General features: G+C 48.1%; 1 protein-coding gene across 1 annotated transcript in view; it reads right to left on the minus strand.

Moving 5' to 3' along the window:
• Positions 1-9647: 9647 nt before the first annotated feature.
• The window catches only part of LOC133345589 (exocyst complex component 6B-like), a 149707-nt gene continuing 138783 nt past the window's right edge, over positions 9648-20571 (minus strand). Inside the window, 2 exon segments of the mRNA XM_061556498.1 lie at positions 9648-10907; positions 12516-12628. Coding sequence (XP_061412482.1) covers positions 10775-10907; positions 12516-12628 — 246 coding nt within the window. The 3' untranslated portion in view covers positions 9648-10774.

A 20571-nucleotide genomic window follows, 5' to 3' on the forward strand; every position in this document is an offset into this window, starting at 1 on the left:
CGACGTCAATCAAAGCTATGAACAGGCTCTGCGGAGGCGGAGGCTGAGAGGCGATGAACACGAGAATTGGCGGACGATGCTGTCAGCGACGTTAAGCACGGGCTCGAGACGAACCCAAATCATGCCGCGGTGTTAACTAAAGTGACGACGTCTTAGCGAAATAACGTAAAAAAGGGTGGGGGGGGGGGAAACGTAATTTGGGGATATTACCGCACATAGAAATAATGTGTATAGATTGTAATTAGACAACGGGGGGAAAGGAATATCACAGCGAGAACCACGGAGGGCCCCAGACTCACCCAAGAGTGACGTTCTGCATCCACGCGACGGCCCCTGGGTCCGCGTTGCTCAATAATCACGACGATGTTGAATGTTTAATTGATTAATTAATATGTATGAAAAATAAACTGGAGTCTCGCAGCTGTTGTGGTCGCGCGAACACCGAATCTTCGCTTTTTTTTCACGTGCGTATTGAATGTGCCACGCGCGCGTGCACATTACCTGTGTTCGTTCTGGGTTATGTTGGTGCCAACTTACAGCTCTGTCCTCGCCCTTGGAGAACATCAGAAGCCGATCACGCACGGGTACGCGTGCTCGTTGTTACTCATCAGTGAGTCGTAAAACTACTAAAAAGCCACGCAATTTGCGTGTGCATACATTGCGATATATTTATGTAAAGTGCATTTAACTGTGTAGACAGTTATTTTATGTGTATTCAACACAGTCAACAATTATTATTTGCATGCAATTTGTCAATGCACGGCTGGATAGAGGCCTCCGTGCGCCGGTTCAGTCGTGGGGGCGGGTTTTTGACCATACTTCACCACGCTGGTTCCACTGCGGGCTGGTTAATGGGGGATACCCAGGAACAGTTCGGATAACCACTCGCCACTGATGTTATCCGTGGCCGCGAATGGAACTCAAGTCGCCGGGTTCAGTGCGCTAATCACCGCGCCACCGCTCCTCCACACGCACACAGTAACTGTATGCACAGTTGTCCATTGCTGCCAACACGCAATTGAGTATCATTACGAATGTTAAAATACACGCACTTGTGTACGCAGTTCATTAAAGTGATTGCAATACAACGAACGGGACATCGTAAAACAATGTTACACCCCCCATGTCGATCCACTGCTCGATGGTGCTCGTGCATTTCGTTGCTTACGCGTAAAATGTTAAGGAATCTATTTTGAACGGAATGTATTAAATATAACACGCTTAAACACCACACGCACCACACACACGCACTGCACTTTGTATTTCAGTTCTCAGTACTTATTGACCGGTCCAATATCGTGTCTATTTACAATCACAACATCACCACCATCATCAATCATCGGGATCGTGCATTCACAAGCATTGCATAAATATGAGACCCGCCGTGACCCACCAAGGAACGGAACGCGCCCAACAGGGCCATACCCCGTGCGAAGGAGACGGAGCGATGGATTAAGTTCTTTGCGCTGGTGCTCGTGGTAGAGGCGGATCATTGCACCGCACGATGGCGGGTCGTGGCGGAGGCATGGGAGTGGGTATGGGGAGAGGGGGCGGTCTTCATCCAGCAGTGGATCGACCAATGGGCTCATGATGACGACGAATCGCGCGATCAATATGTTCCACGGATTGCATCGACGCGAATGAATGAACGCTCGCTGGCGCGCTCGGAGCGAGCGAGCGAGCCAGCGATGTCTTCAAAAGGAGCAGCGCGTATTGGCCCTCCGGATTTTGGATGTGTGGCTCAATGAGCGGTATGTTTACCCTCTGACCCGGCTCTCATTAATTACGGACAGGCAAAACGGCTGGAAGACTTTGAGCATCAATCTTCATCAGCGTGCTCGGTGTCTCGCCGGCACCGCTCATGCCGAACGCGCGCGGCGGTGTCCTGCGCTCGAAAGCCCCGCAGCAGTGTCGGCAGCAGTGGCAGCAGTGGTAGCAGCAGCGGCAGCAGTGGCAGCAGCAGCAGCATCGCGTAATCCTAGATCGGTCTTAAGTTACAACAAACGCACAGACAATAGAGGCTTTTTAGGAGGGGTTAGATCGCGTAAATATATGAAAGTGTCGTTAAAACCCGCCACCACCCGACACAGCCAACTAGTAAGGGTTGTCACGTAAACAGAACGTGGCCAATTCGTCACTAGTACAGCACTAGTGTGTAGTTTATAGTGTAGTGTATAGTAGTGTATAGTGTAGTGTATAGTAGTGTATAGTGTAGTATACTAGTACAGCACGCCGGTGTGTTGGAGAGCCAAGCCACAACATTTGCAATCTTGAGTACGACGTTTCGTCAGTAATTACCAACTAGGTTCATCAGGCGACAGCCAGATTTGTGGAGAAGTCCACCTGTTATTATGGATGATATTAGTCGCGAAAGCCCACCTGTTAAACAAACGTACAGATCTTTGGAAATCCACTGCTGAATGGATGGGTGAAGGCTTCCGCCGTACCGTGTTGCGCTCGTGGGGATTGTTTACCTTACTTCACCACGCTGGTCAGTGTGGGTTGATGAAAGTGAGAGATGGGGGACGGGGGAATGGTTCCTGTAGGGCTGGTTCAGATATCACAAGCGACTGATGTTTGCCGTGGCCGGCGAATATAATTCACGTCGGCTGAGTTGTTCATGGCGCAGTGTTCAGCGCTCCATCTTCCCCGCACTTTGCAAATTCCGCCTGCAATTAAAATAAAAACATCTCTAGTCCTTGCTTAAAATCCGCATTAGTTACGAGGTGCGTTTAAAATTAACCAACAATTAACACCCACACACGTGCAAACATACGTGTCATGTAGTCATGCCACTGCTGGATGTCGCGTCGGTCACGGGAGGGGGGTAAATGGGGGGGGGGGGTGCTTGACCATACTTCACCAATCTGGTGTGGTCAGTGCGGGGGGAGAGAGAGAATTAGGATTTGTTCAGATGTCACTCGTTCGCCACTTGTGTTGTTAGCCGTGGCCGGAAATCGAGCTCGGTCGGATTCACGCGGATTCATCTCGCAGTGCGCTAACCACTGCGCCACCGCTCCACCGTGCCAGAGGACTCTGATTGACGCCAGGGCCGGATTAAGTCGTGGGGGGCTCTAGGGGGCTGCAACCCAGGGGCCCCCGTCAGCTGGAGGGCCTCCAGAGATTCAGTGAAAAGTTATTTAATTTGTGAATGCTGAATTGTATGTTGTTAGAACTTGTAAAAATTTTATTTTTTATTTTTCTTTAACTTTCTTTTCCTTTTGAAAATATTACTGGGGGCCTCAAAGTGTACCTGCAGCCCAAGGGCCTACAAAATCTTAATCCGACCCTGATTGACGCAGACAAACGCGGTTGTTCATTTCTGCCGCAGTGGAGCAGTTGCCGTGTTGGAGTGAGTTTTGTTTGGCACGGGAACGCACGCATTTAAGAGCAGGCAATCGCACACAATAGGCTCGCGGCGTTCGCTGGGGCGCTCCTATTTTCACCAACCCGCACCCGATGCAAACTTTGCATCGCACACCGACAGCTGCAACAGAAAACTCCGGTGTATTAATGACTCCACTTTGCTTTCAATCGGAGAAACGGGTTCGGCAGACTTCATCTGATAATTACGTGCCTATCAGCCCACTTATTTGCACGGTCGGGGTGCGCTAAGCGGTGTAGGTTTTGTACGCGCGCGAGCACACGGAGAAATACACACGGGTATATTATTTTATAGTAGCCTTTTTTGCAATACACTGCTTGACCATACCTCACCATACTCTTAGTTCTTTCGGTAAAAGTCACGTAGGTAAAAAATGAAATTAAAATTAATAAAATAAAACAATAAAAATCACGACGTTTCGGAGACAACACAAGTCTCCGTCATCAAATCTGGCTGTGACGGTCCCACCTGATGACGGAGACTTGTGTTGCCTCCGAAACGTCGTGATTTTTATTGTTTTATTTTATTAATTTAATTTCATTTTTTTACCTACGTGACTTTTACCGAAAGAACTAAAAGTATGAATCCTTGCAGTCACGAAAGCTTCAAATCTAGAATCATACCTCACCACTCCGGCCTGCGCGGGTTTGGCGAAGAAGGGATCGATTTGAGATTATAATGCGTGACTGGTGTCACTCAGCTCGCCAAAGTTGGGGCTCGAACTCAGGTCGCCCGGTTCATCGCTCAGTGCGCGAACTGCTGTCCCACCGCTCCCCCCCCCCTCCCCTCCTCCCAAAACGACATCACACTGGAAAATCGCATTTGTGCAGGCTACAGTTATACACTCGGTGTATTCATACTTGTTATACGAATGCTCGATTTATTAAGATTGATGTTGTTTTCATTTGAATGTTTTTTTGGTGTTGCAAGCGGTGGGGGGTAATAATAGCATTGAAAGCAGCGGATTATGTTGGGATTAATTACATTGATACCATACTGTGCATACACAACGCACTCGCTCTCTCTCCCGCTGCAAATAGTGCAAGTTTGAGTCGTGCATTGCAGTGTCGATTACCGTGGGGCAAGGTAATTTGCTATCCAAGTAATAAACGACCGCGTTTAAAAAACAAATAACGTCCTACTATTGCGAACGGCTATATGCACGATGCGACCCAACAAGCATTACCGCATTATCCGTATTATGAGACGCTCCAGAAAGTACGACGCGGTTTGTAAAGTCAAGATAATTCACATGCGTAAAGTTAGACAAATATGGGCACGCAGGCACGCCCTACCGGAATATAAGACGCACCATAACTTAAAAAAAAAACATTTTAAAATGTAGGTGCATCTTAATAATCCTAAGAATACTGCAAGATACGATGAGCCGTGTGTCTGTGTTGAGTGAATAGAAAACTGTTAAAAAGAAAATCACGCGCACAAAAAGTTTAACGCAAACTTCGGAAACGGCGTGGACACTTTCCCGGACTAGCACGTGTACTTATTTACCTATCTGGAGAAAGAATACACAATCAACTGTTTTCGCGATAACGCGTAACGATGATATCCCATACGTATGTTGAACTTCTTTCGCAACCGTAAACGTACACGTGTGTTCTATACACGTACGAACACTCCCGTGAACATCATTATTATTAATAAAAATTTAAAATTAATACAAATTGTAATTTTTTTACCTACGTGACTTTACCGAAAAAACCTAAAAATATGAATCCTTGCAGTCACAAAAGCTTCAAATCTAGAATCATTATTATTATACCATCGGCATTGGTCCATCGCTGCTAATGAGTTGTTTGTGCACTCCATGAATCGCCACGCTTACCCTCCGTGCATTATGCTGTTTAACTCGAGTGCAAGATGGACATTGAAGGTAATTTAACTGAAAGCACGCGTCAATATGGCTCACTGCACAAGACGAAACGCGAGGGTCCCACTCAAGGAAAACTACCGTTCTCATCGCGGTGACGTCGGGTACGCAGATACACGCGTGCCGCCCGAACAACGACGAGCACACATGCGGGAGAGCGAATCATTTCTGCTCGGGAACATGATGCCTTCAATGTGCGTGGCAATGCGCTCGTTTTACAGACAAGGATACAATCGCAAAACGCGAGTTGAACACATTTTTTAAATAAAAACAAATATATACACCTCCCCCCCCCCACCGACTCACTGTGCCATGTTAGCTTAGAGAAATTAAATCTGTAAGTTAACTTAAAACTCACGTAAAAAAAAAATTAAACAACAAAGACACGGATCCCCTGCGTAGAGAATTTAACAGACTGTTGGGTCCAAGGTCTTTGCGCGAGCAACCTTGCACGACCACGTGGGAAGGGTGAGTGAGCATCACGCCCGGGCAGTCCGGAGTCTCTCCCCAAGTGCCGACGGTGACGCACACCGCACACGACCAGAGCCTTATTCACGGCTGAGTCGACCTAGGGCGAAGCCCAAGACCTGTTCGAGATATTCGTCAAACCATGTTGCTGGCTGCGAGCAGGAATCCCAACTCGGCACGACCCATTTTCGTAGCGTCAACAAAGTTTTGTTATAACATTTTTTTGATGACCAACGCGAAACCGCTACGCCGAAATGGACCACGCACACACGGGGCAAGACGCTGCACCGCTGGACAAAAACAAAAAAATGAAATTCAAATGTCCTCGACTCTGGCATGGGAATTCGACCTCTCAATGGCAGCATTGTTGCACCACCGCAAGACACGATCAGACACGATCAGGGCATGTTTAATATATAACGCAGTCCGAGCAAACGGCGTAAAACAACTTGCCCTCGCATTGATTTGCATAATAGTTCTATTAGCGCAGCCATTACACTCATTAATATGAGCACGTGCGTGGCATGCCGATGGCGCCCGCAGTGAATGAAAAGAATAACTTTGGGCCCGTTGTTGTAAGTTACGACTATTGTATACTGTGTCGCCAGTGACCAAATCGCCCGGAATGCACCCTGAGCTCATCAGACCCGAAAAGCCAAGCGGAGTTTAGCCTGTGCAGTGCTGTGTCTTGGATGGTCGACCGCCGTGTGTGTGTGGCATATACACAGCACATCGCTGTGGTGGATGGTGGTGGTGCTGCTGCTGCTTTTGGCATTGATACAAAGTAGACGACGTTTCGGGCAATGAACCTTCTTCTACAACGTACAAAGTAGGCGCCGCAGTGGCGAGATGTTAACGACCTCGCCTGGTATACAGGAGGTCGTGGATTAGATCCCGACCCTGACGATGCCTGTATGTTTGGAGTTTGCGCATTCTCTCCGTGGTCGCGTGGATTTTTCTCCGGGTCCTCCGGTTTTCCCGTCCACATTAGGAATCAACATCACGCGTTCAGAGTATTTGGCTGCTATTAATCTCCCCACGATAAGCCACTTCGTTGATCTATCATTTGTGATGGCCAGGTCACTTCTGAAAAAGAGCTATATAGCTCAGTGGGCCTTACCTGCTAAAAATAAAATATATATTTCGATTTAAAGCTTTCGTGACTGCAGGGATTCATCTTCTTGGTTCTTTCGGTAAAGTCACGTAGAAGGGAAGTAATAAAATAATAAAAATAAAACATAATATTCTTTTAGTATGTTTTATTTTTATTATTTTATTACTTCCCTTCTACGTGACTTTACCGAAAGAACCAAGAAGATAACCTGATGATGAGCGCTTGTGTTGCGTTCGAAACGTCGCGATTTATTTAAATTGTATTTGTGATTCATTTAAATTGTATTGTATTTCTACATACGTTACTTTACCGAAAGAACCAATGAGTAAGGCACGTCACGTTGCAATGTTGACGAGCACGTGTTCGGATGTGCAGCTTGAACGTGCCTACCAAGGAAACACCGTTGCGCAGGGATTCCCAAACTCAGCTCCTTGGGACCCACCACGCGACGGACATCCGCGCGTTTACCAACTTACTCTTCCCTGTCGAATACAAATCAACTCGTCCCGCGCTGCTCGGGGCCAGAAGATGGCGAAACACGTCCCACGTGTCGCTCCACGCGATTGCCGCTGTCTGCGCGATTCAAATGAAGATTGAGATGCGCGTGACGCAGAGAGGGTGACTTGTTTGGAGCGCCACGCGTTTAGCAATCATCAGGCGCGTGCAGCGTGAAACGAGTTAATTTGTATTTGAACGTGAGGAGTAAATTGGCAAACGCGGAAATACGAGGGAGTGGTGGTGGCGGGTTGCGATGACTGGAGTTCGGGAGACCCTGGACTCATGCCTTTAAATTACAATCATTGATGATTCAGTTCGCCTGTGAACAAAGCAGACGTTAACGCAACGGTGTGTGCATCGAGCCGGCTTCTGTTGTAACGCAGTGCTTCCTGAAATGCGCTGCCGATTAGAGTCAGTTGCATTCACACACTCAGCAGAGTTTCAGTTGACAGGCCTCTGGACATCCACTGCTGGATAAAAACCTCCCACCCACCGCGTCGTGTCGGTCGTGAGGGTTGTTCCGAACATACTTCACCACGACGGGCGGTCAGTGCGAGTTGCCGATGGGATCGAAAGGCCAGGACCGGTTCCGCTGTAACTCGCCACTGATGATCGTTAGCTGCGACCGACAAACTCGGGTGGCCGGATTCATAGCGTAGTGCGCAAACCACTGCGTCGCCGCTCCACCCCAATTTCGACACGATATAAATCCAAACCTTGTTGCATTGTAATACATGGCACAGGGCCGTACAGCATCACGACAGTAGAGATATAGCATGTGTTGCATTAAAATATAACGCTAATGCAGGGACAGTGAGCCCATTGTGTGTGTATGCTCCGTTCACTGTAGACTCTGTATGCATTGGGACAAATGATGCATTGTCGCTAATGGCTCTTTGTTATTTATATCAGCTTCTTTTTCCAGAGGTTTGTTGGGTTAGATCGCGTAAATGTCGTTAAACCCGCCACCACCTGACACAGCCAACTAGTAAGGGTTGTCACGTAAACAGAACGTGGCCAATTCGTCATTAGTACAGCACTAGTGTGTAGTTTATAGTGTAGTGTATAGTAGTGTATAGTGTAGTATACTAGTACAGCACTAACCGGTGTGTTGGAGAGCCAAGCCACGACATTTACAATCAGAGTACGACGCTTCGCCAGTAATTACAACTAGCTTCATCAGGCGACAGCCAGATGTGTTTCTCTTTTCCGCAGTCATTCGGAGTAGCCACGTGACACGAAACCCTCCCCCGGGCCATTCGCCAGCACGGTGAAGTTAAAACTAAAAAGGACCCCCCCACCCCGAAACAACGCCAGGACAAATTTGCACACGCGTCTCTGGACGAGGCGGCGTAGGAAGGAAGGAAAAAACGCGTGACGTTATCCCCCGACGTTTGAGTTTATTCGAGCTGAAACACAATGAGTGCAGGTACAGGCCACACATCGACAACTCCCCCCCCCCCCCCCCCGTGTACGATTGTTTTTTTTCACACACGCAACATCCCTGCTCATCGTAGCGGACCGTGAAACGCTTATAAAGAGCTCCATTTGTATCAATTCAGCAACCCTCAACACTCTTATACTACACATTTTGGCTGCAGCAGACATTATTGTTGTAGTAGTAATAATTATTATTATTTTACGAATTATTTCCGTACTATTATTTGTAATTAGTTACACACACGCAAAAAAACCAGTAACCAATGCCGGTGTGTAAGTTTCAACGAAATCACAATTAATCGCGACCTGTCCCCCATTAATTCCACTCCGCAAAAGCTGGTGGATGAAGCGTACGCTTTGTGCAAAATGAGTAAAAAAAAAACTGTAGTCATTTTTAATAATTATTTACATGAAATAAAACGAAAGCCACGAGGCCGCGCGGCGCTGCCACGAGCGGTTGTGAGCGGTGCGGATTTCATTATTTTTATTGCCGAACAAATTCCATTTGAGACAGCCTGCGAGCGACTGTGTTTGTTAGCTGGGGGGCACGGGGGGGGGGGGCACGAAGGGCGATCGTTACCGGGAAGGGGGGGGGGGCAGAATGCGGCTACGCATCTTTTGGCGAGCGCAGAAAACCGACGGACCTTCTCGCATCCGTGGGGCGCGAGCACGGCCGCACGTGCACCGCGGTGAAAACGACGAATGTGACAGCGACATCCGCGGAAGACCAAAACGCACGGTTTCAAGCAGGCACACTCTGGTCGGCCCACACTCTCGTATAAGCCGTGAACTGAACGTCTCCCTGCCCCCCAAACCCTTCGCCTCCACCCACCCCCCCGCCCCCCCCCCCCCCCCCGGAGGAGTGTGCTTATCTTTTGAAGTTTATACAATGGAGTGGTCATTATGTTGTAGTAAATATTGGGTCTGGAATTTGTCAATTTCAAGCCAGGTATGTTTTCTTTCACCTGGTACTCACCCTCAATAGTCAAAGCGTACTTTTTTTTCCACTCTGCTCTTGCGAATTGTCAAGCCTTGGGGCCGCATTCTATGAACTTTGCAGCCGCATCATCTGATTTCATTGGTGTACTTTGCATTTTTTTCTTTCGATTAGGCAAACATTTCCAAGCGGCGACAGCAACAGGAACAAAAAACGCCCGCCCGCTCGCCGCCCAATCCCCCCCACCCCCCCGCTCCACGAATGAGTAAGCGTCCGTGATTCCCGACTCGGGAGCTGAAAACGACCAAGGACCCCTGCTGCTCACAGCCGTGTCGCAGCAGGACAGAGTCCCGAAGCTCAGAAGTGACGTCTCTTCCGCTTCACAGTGGTGGCGGTGGTGGCATCAGTAGCAGCAGCAGCAGCAACCTGCTTGGCAACATGATTTCTTGAAAAAAAAACCGATAGAGAGTCATGCCGTAAAAATTAAAAAATCTCTCCCCCACCCCACCCCACCATGACAGGGGAGGAGAAGACGGACGGATAGACGGTTACTTGCGCAGGCACTCGGCAAAAGGTTAACTCTCTCCAGCAGGCGTGAGAGTTGCTCGCGTGAGATTTGGCCGCATGACCGTGTGGGGAATTACGCACTTGAGGCGTGGGGTAGAGGGGGAGTTGTGGCGCTCGCTCTCCGCTCGCCGGAGGATTTAGGGCGATCCCAAAGCCGCTCGCTGTGAATGTCGGCGGCGGCAGAGGGCCGTGTCTCGGTTTTAGGGCCGCGGGGAAGTCTCCGCGTCGCTCCCCGTCGATTAAGAGGCAAAAGCGGAGCGACGCGAGTCATCTCTCCCGGTGTCTGACCCGGGGGCGGCACCACAGGCATTATATAAAAAAGAAAACACAAACAAAAATCCTTCGGGGGAAGCGTCGAGTTCTCTGGAGGTTGCAGTCTTTCCGTAAGGATTCGCAGAGCTCCAGTCCAGCCGGTGGGGGTCGGGTCGGGTCGGTTGGTTTGAGTCGGGCACGATCGCGCACGGCAGCATGCGCGCACTAGCTGTGGTGGGCGGTCCCATTGGCCAAGCTTCGGAGCTGTTTCGCCACTGTCTCGATCAGCTTCTGCTTATCCCGCTCGTTCTTCCGGAACTGTGCAAAGATGTTGCTCTTGCGGGTGTGGTCTTTCATCCTGAACAAGACGAGCGCGAGACAAAGTCAGCCGTACACTCCCGAGAAGCGTGGCCGGCACGCGAGGGCCAACGCAGAAGACCGACCGCACACCTGAATGCCGAGCGGCTGTGAAAAACTACTTACTGAATGAGCTGCGTGCTCTTTTTAAGCACATTCAGAATCAGGATCTTGATTTATCCTGGAGGAATCTGATGAGCGATGAAGCTCACAGATGTCCATCGAATAGATAGCAGCAGAACAAGTCAGGGCCGTCGTATTGACTGTTGAGAAAAAGTAGGCGAGCCTCTGGCTGGGTACGTCGCTAGAAGGGCTGGTGGTCGTTGAGACCGACGATAAGTGGCAGCAGAAGAAGGGAAACAGAGGCAAGAGGACATCACTGGGGAGATGAAGGTGGCCGGGCGTGGTGCTAGCCCACCCACGCCCTCGTGTGCCGTGCCAATCTTCATAAGTGCTCGCTAACAGCACTTGCTCCTACAGTCTTATACGGCTATACGGGGGATCTTTGCTTTTGAGAGGACATCCACAGAGCGGATGGAGTGATGGACAGATCGTTGCATTAAAAGGCAGGGGACACTATCATCCAGCAGTGGATATATCATGGTTGATGATGATGATGAAAATTGTGACATAGCAGTATAATTATAATTTTATTATTTTTGTTAACGAAACAGTTGCGATTAGGAGAAAATGCTTAAATTATCCGTCACTCGCGCGTAATAATTGCCGATTCCATTCGTTCCATACTCACCCCTTGTTAACTCTGACTCGGCAAAGAGGAAAAATATTGGAAAGGAGAAACGGATAGCATTAGAACAGAGCAAGCAGCAAAGGGAGACTGGAGAGATAAAATGTTTGGCTGATAACGTCCACAAGTTAGCAATTCACATAATTGTCCTTCGAAAAAATTACATGGTGTAAAAAAAGATAGAATTGCATCACAGGTGTCTTCCCCCCCCCACCCCATCAAAGGCAGACAAAACACAGCAACCACTATTTGGATATTCACTCACCAAAATCTCCTCTGGCATACCGATTACATTATTATTAAATTTCGATTTAAAGCTTTCGTGACTGCAGGGATTCATCTTCTTGGTTCTTTCGGTAAAGTCACGTAGAGGGAAATAATAAAATAATACAAATTAAACATAATAAAATACAATTCTCACGACGTTTCGGCCACAACGCAATCAGCCGTCCTCAGACCTGTTCTTCACCTGAGGACGGCTGCTTGCGTTGTGGCCGAAACGTCGTGAAAATTGTATTTTATCATGTTTAATTTTTATTATTTTACATTATTATTTTTTTTAAAACCGAGCTGTACATTTCTTAATGGAGTTGCAGGTCACGGGTTTGTACACGCGGCTCGATTGGAGGATGACACAGGGCTCCTAATCGCGAGCTTTTAAGTTCAAACCCGAACTCTGGTCCCGCTCAGCCAAAGCACCCGTCTGTCGCAATACCACAGACGAGTGCGCGCTACCCACTGCACCGCCAACGCTTTTCTTAGTGAAGGCGGAATTTCACATTGACTCTCCCTCACCCCCCCCTCCACCCCCAGTCTAAATAAACAAGAGGTAATCTCTTATTCAAGTCGAGGCCGGTTTACTTTTCGAGGAGGATGAGAGCCGTGTTTGGGTTGACACGCAGGTACTTGTTGTTGGGATGCCCGTAGTCAGCCAGGTACGTGGACCAGTCCCAGACCATGAACAAGTCCAGCAGCTGTGGAGGCAGAACACAGAGAGGGAAAGGCGGGGGGAGGGGTAGGGGGCACAGGGGGGGGGGGGGGGGGGGTCAGGGACAACGGCACGACAATTTTTTTTACAAGGGTCAAGCTATCGATGAGCAGCTTCTTAAGGGGTTGGAGGGAGGCAAGGCTGGTCATGGGGTTGGCACACAACGTGAGAGGGGGCGGCGGTGGTGGAGGCGGAGGACTGTGGGGGAAAAGGTGGATTTGCTCTTTGGTTACTAGCATACAAGTATGCTAGTATTTAATTTATTATTTTCTCTTTATACGTGACTTTACCAAAAGAGCCAAAGAGTAATTCCTGCAGTCACGAAAGCTCCAAATTAAGTTTGAGGTGGATTTGTTTAGGCATCACGATCGAAGCTTTGCAACTGCAAATGCTCCGTCGCTGACTAAAAGAACACTGGGCCACACCTGCGTGAAAAAATGCTACTGAAACAAATATGGGAGTAAGCTGTATGATTTTTACATAAAATTATACCAACAATGATGTAAGCCCTTTGGTAAAACCACTGATGAATGGAGGCTTCCGCCCCAAGCTGTCTACGCTGATCTTGGTCGAGGGATGCCCAAGATCGGCTCCAATAAATATCACTCGCCACCGACGCGAGACGTGGCCACGAATCGAACCGAGGTCGCCGGGTTCCCAGAGTGTTTGCGTCATCAAGAAACTGGACACAAATCTTTGAAAGCAGTGGAATAAAAGCATCCAGCACGAGGCGTGAGGCTTATATTGACAATTAATGAACAATCACTTTGAAATAGACCAATGCATGCAGCATTTATATACACCACACATATGTGCATGCTTAAAAGATGTCAAAACTAAACGTGTATTCCTTTAAAATAAATAAAAATAATTTTAATAAAAGAACAGAGACCGTAAAGATGATGAAAGCTTCCTAGGTGCCTCAACGGATCTCGTAGAAATCTCAGCGAGATGAATTGCAGACAGATGAAGTCAAAGAACATTTGAAAGCACTGGGACAAATTTATTTACCAAGGGGAGAAGGACATGTTTGAAGATAATAAAGTCCCAATTGGATTTTCCTGACTGATTTCAGGCAATGGCTTTACCATCCCTTTGTGAGCTGTTTTTTTTTAATAATATATATTTATATTATATATTCCCACCACAAGACAGCTTGTGGGTATAGTTTTTTGTTATGTTTTCAAGGGACTTCTCTGCTTAGCCAGCGATGTCTGAACGACGACAGACAGTACACCGATGGCGGTTACACGAAGCGGACACACAACGACACGAGCGGGCGAGGCGGCTTGCGTGCAGTTGTCAGAATCAGAACGTTTATTTGTCCTGCGGGAGGAATCCGATGAGCTATAAAGCTCTTTTTCGCTCATGTCCAGTAGCGGCACCGGGTCAAAACGTTTCCACAACAAAACAACACGTAGAAAAAGAACACAACAGGAGCGCCAAAGTATAGGGAAAAAACTAAATATAAGAAAACGAAACTACTTTTTATCTTACCAGATAAAGCCCTGTTTAGCTATTCGCTTATTTTTCATAAGCGACCTGGCCACAAACGCTGGCTCAACAAAGTGGCTTTTTACGTGGAAATGTATTGCAGTAAAATAATATAAATAACCCAAATGCACGCCACTGCTCAGCCTGACTTCTGCTCCGAAGACAAGCCATGCCCAAGACGTCAGTCTATCTATTACCTTACATGTTACACGTCTGTTATTAGTCATCGTTCACGAAAATGTAATTTGCTGCATCTTGAAAAGTGGTTACATTTGGATGCTACTACGTAAATACCAATTTAAATCCAACTAAAAACCAAACTACTCTACTTAGCAGGTAAAGCCCACTGAGCCATGAGCTCCTTCTCAGAGGCGACCTGTCCACACATGATCGCTCATGGAAGTGGCTTATATCATGTGGGCATTCATGGCTGTCAAGTAATCTGAAAATGAATCCAAGTTGTATTATATAACGCACTACATTGTGGATTACTGCGCTACACATGAATACAACGCAACTTAAATGACGCGGCACAGGACCATGGGTATCCTGGCAAAAGGAAGTAGAATGATACTCTTTGGTGATTTTGTTGCGGTTTCAATTTCATTTAACTTTTTAGTTTGTCTGAATGAGCCGGTTGTATTTATAGGATTTCCATGAAAATAATCTTGAGCCGATGAGTGTTTGTACACTACATAAATTGCAAACTACTAACACCCAAGTATGCGTATACTCTCAGGAGAGAAGCATAATGAAAACGCGATGTTTCATTAAATAATAATAATTTGGAAAATGATCACCGTATTTTAAAGGATTTATCACAAGACGCATTACAGAGGGCTATGCATTTACAGGGAACGATCGCTCAAAGGAAGAAACAAATACAACCGAGGGATTTATTACCAATGCTGTCAGAAAATGCCCAGGGGACACACAGAATGAAATATAAGGGGCATTATTTACATGGCCGAGTGGCACCGGGCGTTTATCGGAGAGCTGTCAGCGTTGGCAGTGGTTATTTACACCGTGCTGCATGGACAAACAAGGTCCCGCCATAAAATGCGAGTCTGTGAAACACTACCGCCACCACCACCACCGTCACCACCACCGCGATCACAAACCACACATCCCTTCTGACGCTGAGAAACAGAAAAATACACAGAAACGGCACACCTCGTGATATTAGCAGAAGTGTTCGGGCGCCGCGAACTATTAATCAAGTCGAGGTCGAGTGTCGCCCAGCTCACACAGGTAAAGAGATGGCACCGGTGGCAGCGCATGCGGCGGTGGCGGGCAGGAAAGGTCGGGACGATATTTATTTTTAAATAAAAGTTCAGTACTCTGCCTGAAAAGACCAAAGGCCGATTTCTTCAACCTTTAGCCCAGTGAATATTTTTTCACCCTCATATTTAAAATTAAGTTTAAGGGTGGTAAAACGATATTCAGTCTGTTCTAAAATAACCGTGGCTGTGATGAATGATATCAATTGTTGAAATCAGCCACCTTAAAAAGACGTTTCGGGCAATGGCCCTTCTTCACAGCACACCGAGAGAGACCCAGAGAGGTGGAGCGCATGTGCACCACTGCCAAAGCAGAAGCACCAAACCGCCCGTTTAACTTTCGTGACAATGCAAAATAAGTCGACTATATTAACACAACCGCTTTAAAAAAACGTGTCACAGTACATGCAGTATTGCGATCGCGAATAATAATCGTGGGTTATATTTCCAACTGAATTTCACTGGGCGAAGCCAGCGGCTGGAAATTCCACATTTCTACGGAGGGTTGAGGTATTCCATCGGACAACTGCTGTTGTTCGACTTCCCACAGGAGGACGCGTGTGATCAACTATGAAGGGACAGAGAAGAACAGAGCCGCCCTCTTGACGGCAACTTCAACTCGCAAGCTTCCGATCGCGAGCCGCACAGTTAAATTAACGACAACGACGACATCACCCGAGCGGTTACACAGCATCACCAACGCAGTGAGGAGGCAGACACAAGAGAGTGCTGTGGAACGCATCGCTTAGAAACGTACGGCTATCGAGTTTACGCCTCCGCATCATGCCAAAGTGTACCTTCTGACAGTCTCTTCACATTCTGGGGCTCTGATACAGTAACCCTAAAGTGACATGACTAGTTTTTTTTAAGTACCCAAATTTTTAACTTTTTTTTTGTGTGTGTGTGCGTGTGTGTGTGCGTGTCTCTTCCTCGACCGGGCTGGGTGGTTCACACCAGTCAGGCCAGATTTCTTCTCTCCCCATGCAGTGTCGCGTGCGTGCAACACTACCGCACCTACGAGCGAGGGCGCGGGCGGGGGAAAAACTTCTGATACGCCCCGGCTCCCAGCGAATTGTGTCGCAGGTTCACGCAGAGTTCAAGCTCAAGGGCAAACTCTGCCTTGGCAGGGCACAGCTCAATCGTGGGTTGTTTTTAATTGATTTTTGTTGTTTACAAACTAGGGGCAGGCGAGCCGGGCAGTCAAGAGGACACCACGCGCACGGCACACAGCGGCAAGGTCGGGGCTCCCCACTGGCGATGGGAGGTGGCGTCTGTCAAACAGCGACCAGATGAATGGCACGAGCAAAACGGCAATAATTGTACGTGTGGCACACAGAGACGTAAAAAGAAAATGTCAAAGTCCTTGTGTGCTCGGTCCGTTATTTATGAGCTGACACCAGCTTGCGTCTTTGAGTCAGTGCAATGCACATCATGATATTTTTTGTATCAATTACATGAACAAATGCTATATACCCTATACTTTGTGTGTTTTGTTGAATTGTTGTTCAGAGTTGCGATGTGAACACTGGCTCACGCTGAAGCAACGTTGCGTCTCAGGGCGTGCTGTGTTCAAGAATCCGCAGAAGCACCTTTAATTAACAACACAAAACACGAGGCAAATATCATCGGTGCTTGTCAAGGATTAAAATTGCATTGCTCGGAGCCGATCGCGCGGAATGTCATTTGCGCAAGGGAATTAAGCGCCAATAAATAATCTGAATAAAGTTCTCCAAAGCCTCTGACACCCATCAGATCTCTGCCCTGCATTACTTGGCAAGGATATGCCTATGCATTCGGCAACTTCAGCCGGCACAATTCACACACCCAGGCAGCAATAAAACGCGGCCAACTGCCTGCAGGCTGGATGCATGGAGCGTTGGGAAATAACCTGACCGGGGGCTCAAACGCTTTGCAAATTTTCAGTTTTCGCTAACGTGCCCCCCCAACCCCCGCCCCACTGCTCCAAAGGAAGGGGATCGTGGCCGCATCCCTAAAGAGGTTTAATTTAGACACAATCCAGATGATTGCCCAGTTCATGGCAAACTTTGCGTGCTACGTTTACCACCAACAATCCCTCGCATCAAGGGCTTAGACGTACGACGGGCAGCGGGGCTCCACAATGCACCCTATGTTTGTGGAGGGCTGCCCTGGATTATGGGCACAGGGATAATATTGGCAAGGCAGAGGCATCCCCCCCCAGCCACCCCCCCCAAAAAACATCCAACACTCTCGCTCAACAAAAAAAATCACGCAACAGCCCACAAGTCCATCTTTTCTACCACCACCATCATCATCACCATCCCCAAAAGCTCCAATCTCACCCCCCCCCCCAACCTCTCCCCGGTTCTCTCTTTCCCTCCTCCCTCCACCCCCTCCAAAACACCATTACCAGAGCCGGATGGGGAGCGAAGGCAGGGACAGGTTTTAACGGCTTTATTCACACAAACAATGGCTTGGAGAGGTGGGAGCTCTGCTCCTTGCTCGGTGTAATGACCCAGTAATTAGCTCCCGGTTGGTTGTGGAAGCCGAAGCCTCCTGGGACCCTGGTCTCCTCCGGGAGGGAGGGGGAGAGGCGGCGAGGGAGGGTGGGGGTGGGAGCAGGTACGGTTAGCGGAACCGCCTCCACATCACTGGCCAGACTGGACTCCGAAATCTCGCCCCGAAGGCATCGGCGCCTCCTCCTCCTCCGACCCACCCCCCTCGCTCCCAGGCTTCCTGTGGCCATCTCACTTCCCAGGCGGCCAAGAAGAGGATAAAAAACCAACCTCTCCCATTATCCAAAATCCAGCAGACTTAACTTGGGGAGATATCACAGCGGGATGCCTTTCCTGCTGTATCTGCTTTGGGTTTCTTCCCACCCAGCAGACCACACAGATGCTCCGATTATTCTCCAGGCCACGCTCTGACCCATCACGAGAACTCGGGCGAGCGGCGTGGGGCGGCTAGAAGCAGCACATGTGCTCAGTGTCACGCTGTTGTTTATTGCTCCAAGAATTAGTCGCTTAATTGGATAATTAGGTAGTTATTTAACAAATCTTTTTTCTCAATATACTTAATAAAATGTGACAGAAGTACTTTGAGTTTGAATGTGAAAAGACACAGAGCGGGTGCATTTATTTAACCATAATGTTTTACAATGCAATCTACTGAATAAATATTGTAAAGTGGAAAAATGTGTGTGTGTATAAAGTTTACATCCAGAATAGGGAGTCTCGGATGGAACAGTGGTGCAGCGGTTAGCGCACTGCACCCTGAACTCGGCAAACCTGAATTCAATTACAAGCCACGGCTAACATCAGTGGCGAGTGATACCCCATTCACCAACTAATGCTGACCAGCATGGTGAAGCATGGTCAAACAAACCCCATGAGATGACAAGAGGGTGGGAAGGGCTTCATCCAGCAGTGGATTGGGAAAGGCTTAAACAAGTTTTTTTTTAAGATAGTGAGCCGATACAATTAAGTGGGCAACCAACACATACCACAATAGCATGCAATTGTAATACAAGCCATGAAAAAAAATCCAACAATATTTGCAAAAGCTACTGTTCAACATTAAGTAAAACAAAAAAAATATTATTATATCAACGATTAATTATTAAGGACAATCTATTACTCAATAAAAATATAATCGTCGGTTGATGTTTGCCAGGAGTTGAACGCAAGTTTCCGGGCTCATAGCGCAGCGCACGATGCACTGCGCCACCGCTCCCTCCCCAACGTCTGCGTAACGCAACCTAATGGACTTTAAGGTGCCACCAAGCAACATCAACTTCGCCCTGGCAAACGACTTATTCATGCAACCCAAACGCGCACGTATTCCAGGACACCCGCCGATGGGACTGGGCTCAATGGGCAACCCAAGGGAGAGAGAGAGAGAGAGGAAAGCTCTGAAGCTAAGCCGTCTACAATACGCGCGGACACCCAACCCCCCATCCGCAAAGCCTCTCAACCCACAGCCAGTGCTCGCACATGCACGCACGCACACGCGCACACACACACACGCAGCGTGCGCACCCCTAACACCCACTCCCTTCAGCAACCCCCCCCCCCGCCAAACCAAATGTTATTCATACCGGACACAGCAATTAGGAGGGATCAGGTCGTAAAGCCTGTCGAGAGGTCACTCGGAGATTTATGAGCCGAGCTCTGGGCGGTGCGATCGCCCGCTCCTTCGCTTGCCGTGCCGCCCGCTGCTGCTGCTGCTGCGTCATCCTCTGTCCGCTGGCCGCGCTCGCTCGCTCGTTGGCCCCAACACTCGCCCGCTCTCGCTCTCCCGTCAGTGCGTGCGTGTTTGTGCGTGTGTTCGTGCGTGTGTGTTCGTGCGTGTCTGTGCGCGCGAGCGAGCAGAGGTGGGCCCGCCGGCACACTATGCGCTGTTGTTAAAACAAACACGGTGACAGCAGTGATGCTCGCTCCTACTTTTGTTTTTAGGTTCCTTGTTTTTTTGCAGGTTACTTACTCTCAGTTACTCTCTTTCGGGGCTTTTCTCTTGTTTTTTTTTATAATTGATTGGCATTGGTTCAAGTCATGCCATTTGAGGCTTTTGTACCCTTTGTCTATAAATAGTGCGAGAGGTGTTTGTCAATGTATTTATTTATTTCCTTGGTGAAGTCCCGCCAAGTTTCAAGACATTCTATAATTATTATGTTTGTTTTTGTGGGCGCCACGGTGACAAGATGTTAACTACCTCGCCTGGTATACAGGAGGTCGTGGGTTCGATCTCGACCCTGACGCCTGTTGAATATTTGCATGTTCCTCCGTGGTCACAGAGATATTTCTCCACGTCTTCCAGTTTTTCCCTCCACATGTAGAAACACGAGTTGAGAGTATTTTGCTATTATAAATTTCCACATGATAGGCCACTTCGTTGAGCTGTCATTTGTTGCCAAGTCGTTTCTGAAAAAGAGCTATATGGCTCAGTGGGCCTTACTTGGTAAAAAAAAAAAATTCTATAGTTTAGTTTACCCAAGAAAGCCTCGCCGAGTCTCGCGCCTTTTTTCAGGAGGGTCCTGCAACATTTTAGGGGGCAATAATCAAAGTAGGTGGCAATGATCTATATTTGTATTCTCAATGATTAATTTGACAATCATTAATTTGAGGGTAAAATGTGGATGGCACGCAATGGCCTACACTTGCAAATGGCGTCACGGGAT

Source organism: Lethenteron reissneri, chromosome 22 (genome assembly GCF_015708825.2).
Source record: "Lethenteron reissneri isolate LAM-NWPU_2019-01 chromosome 22, ASM1570882v1, whole genome shotgun sequence".
NCBI classification, from domain to species: Eukaryota; Metazoa; Chordata; class Hyperoartia; order Petromyzontiformes; family Petromyzontidae; genus Lethenteron; species Lethenteron reissneri.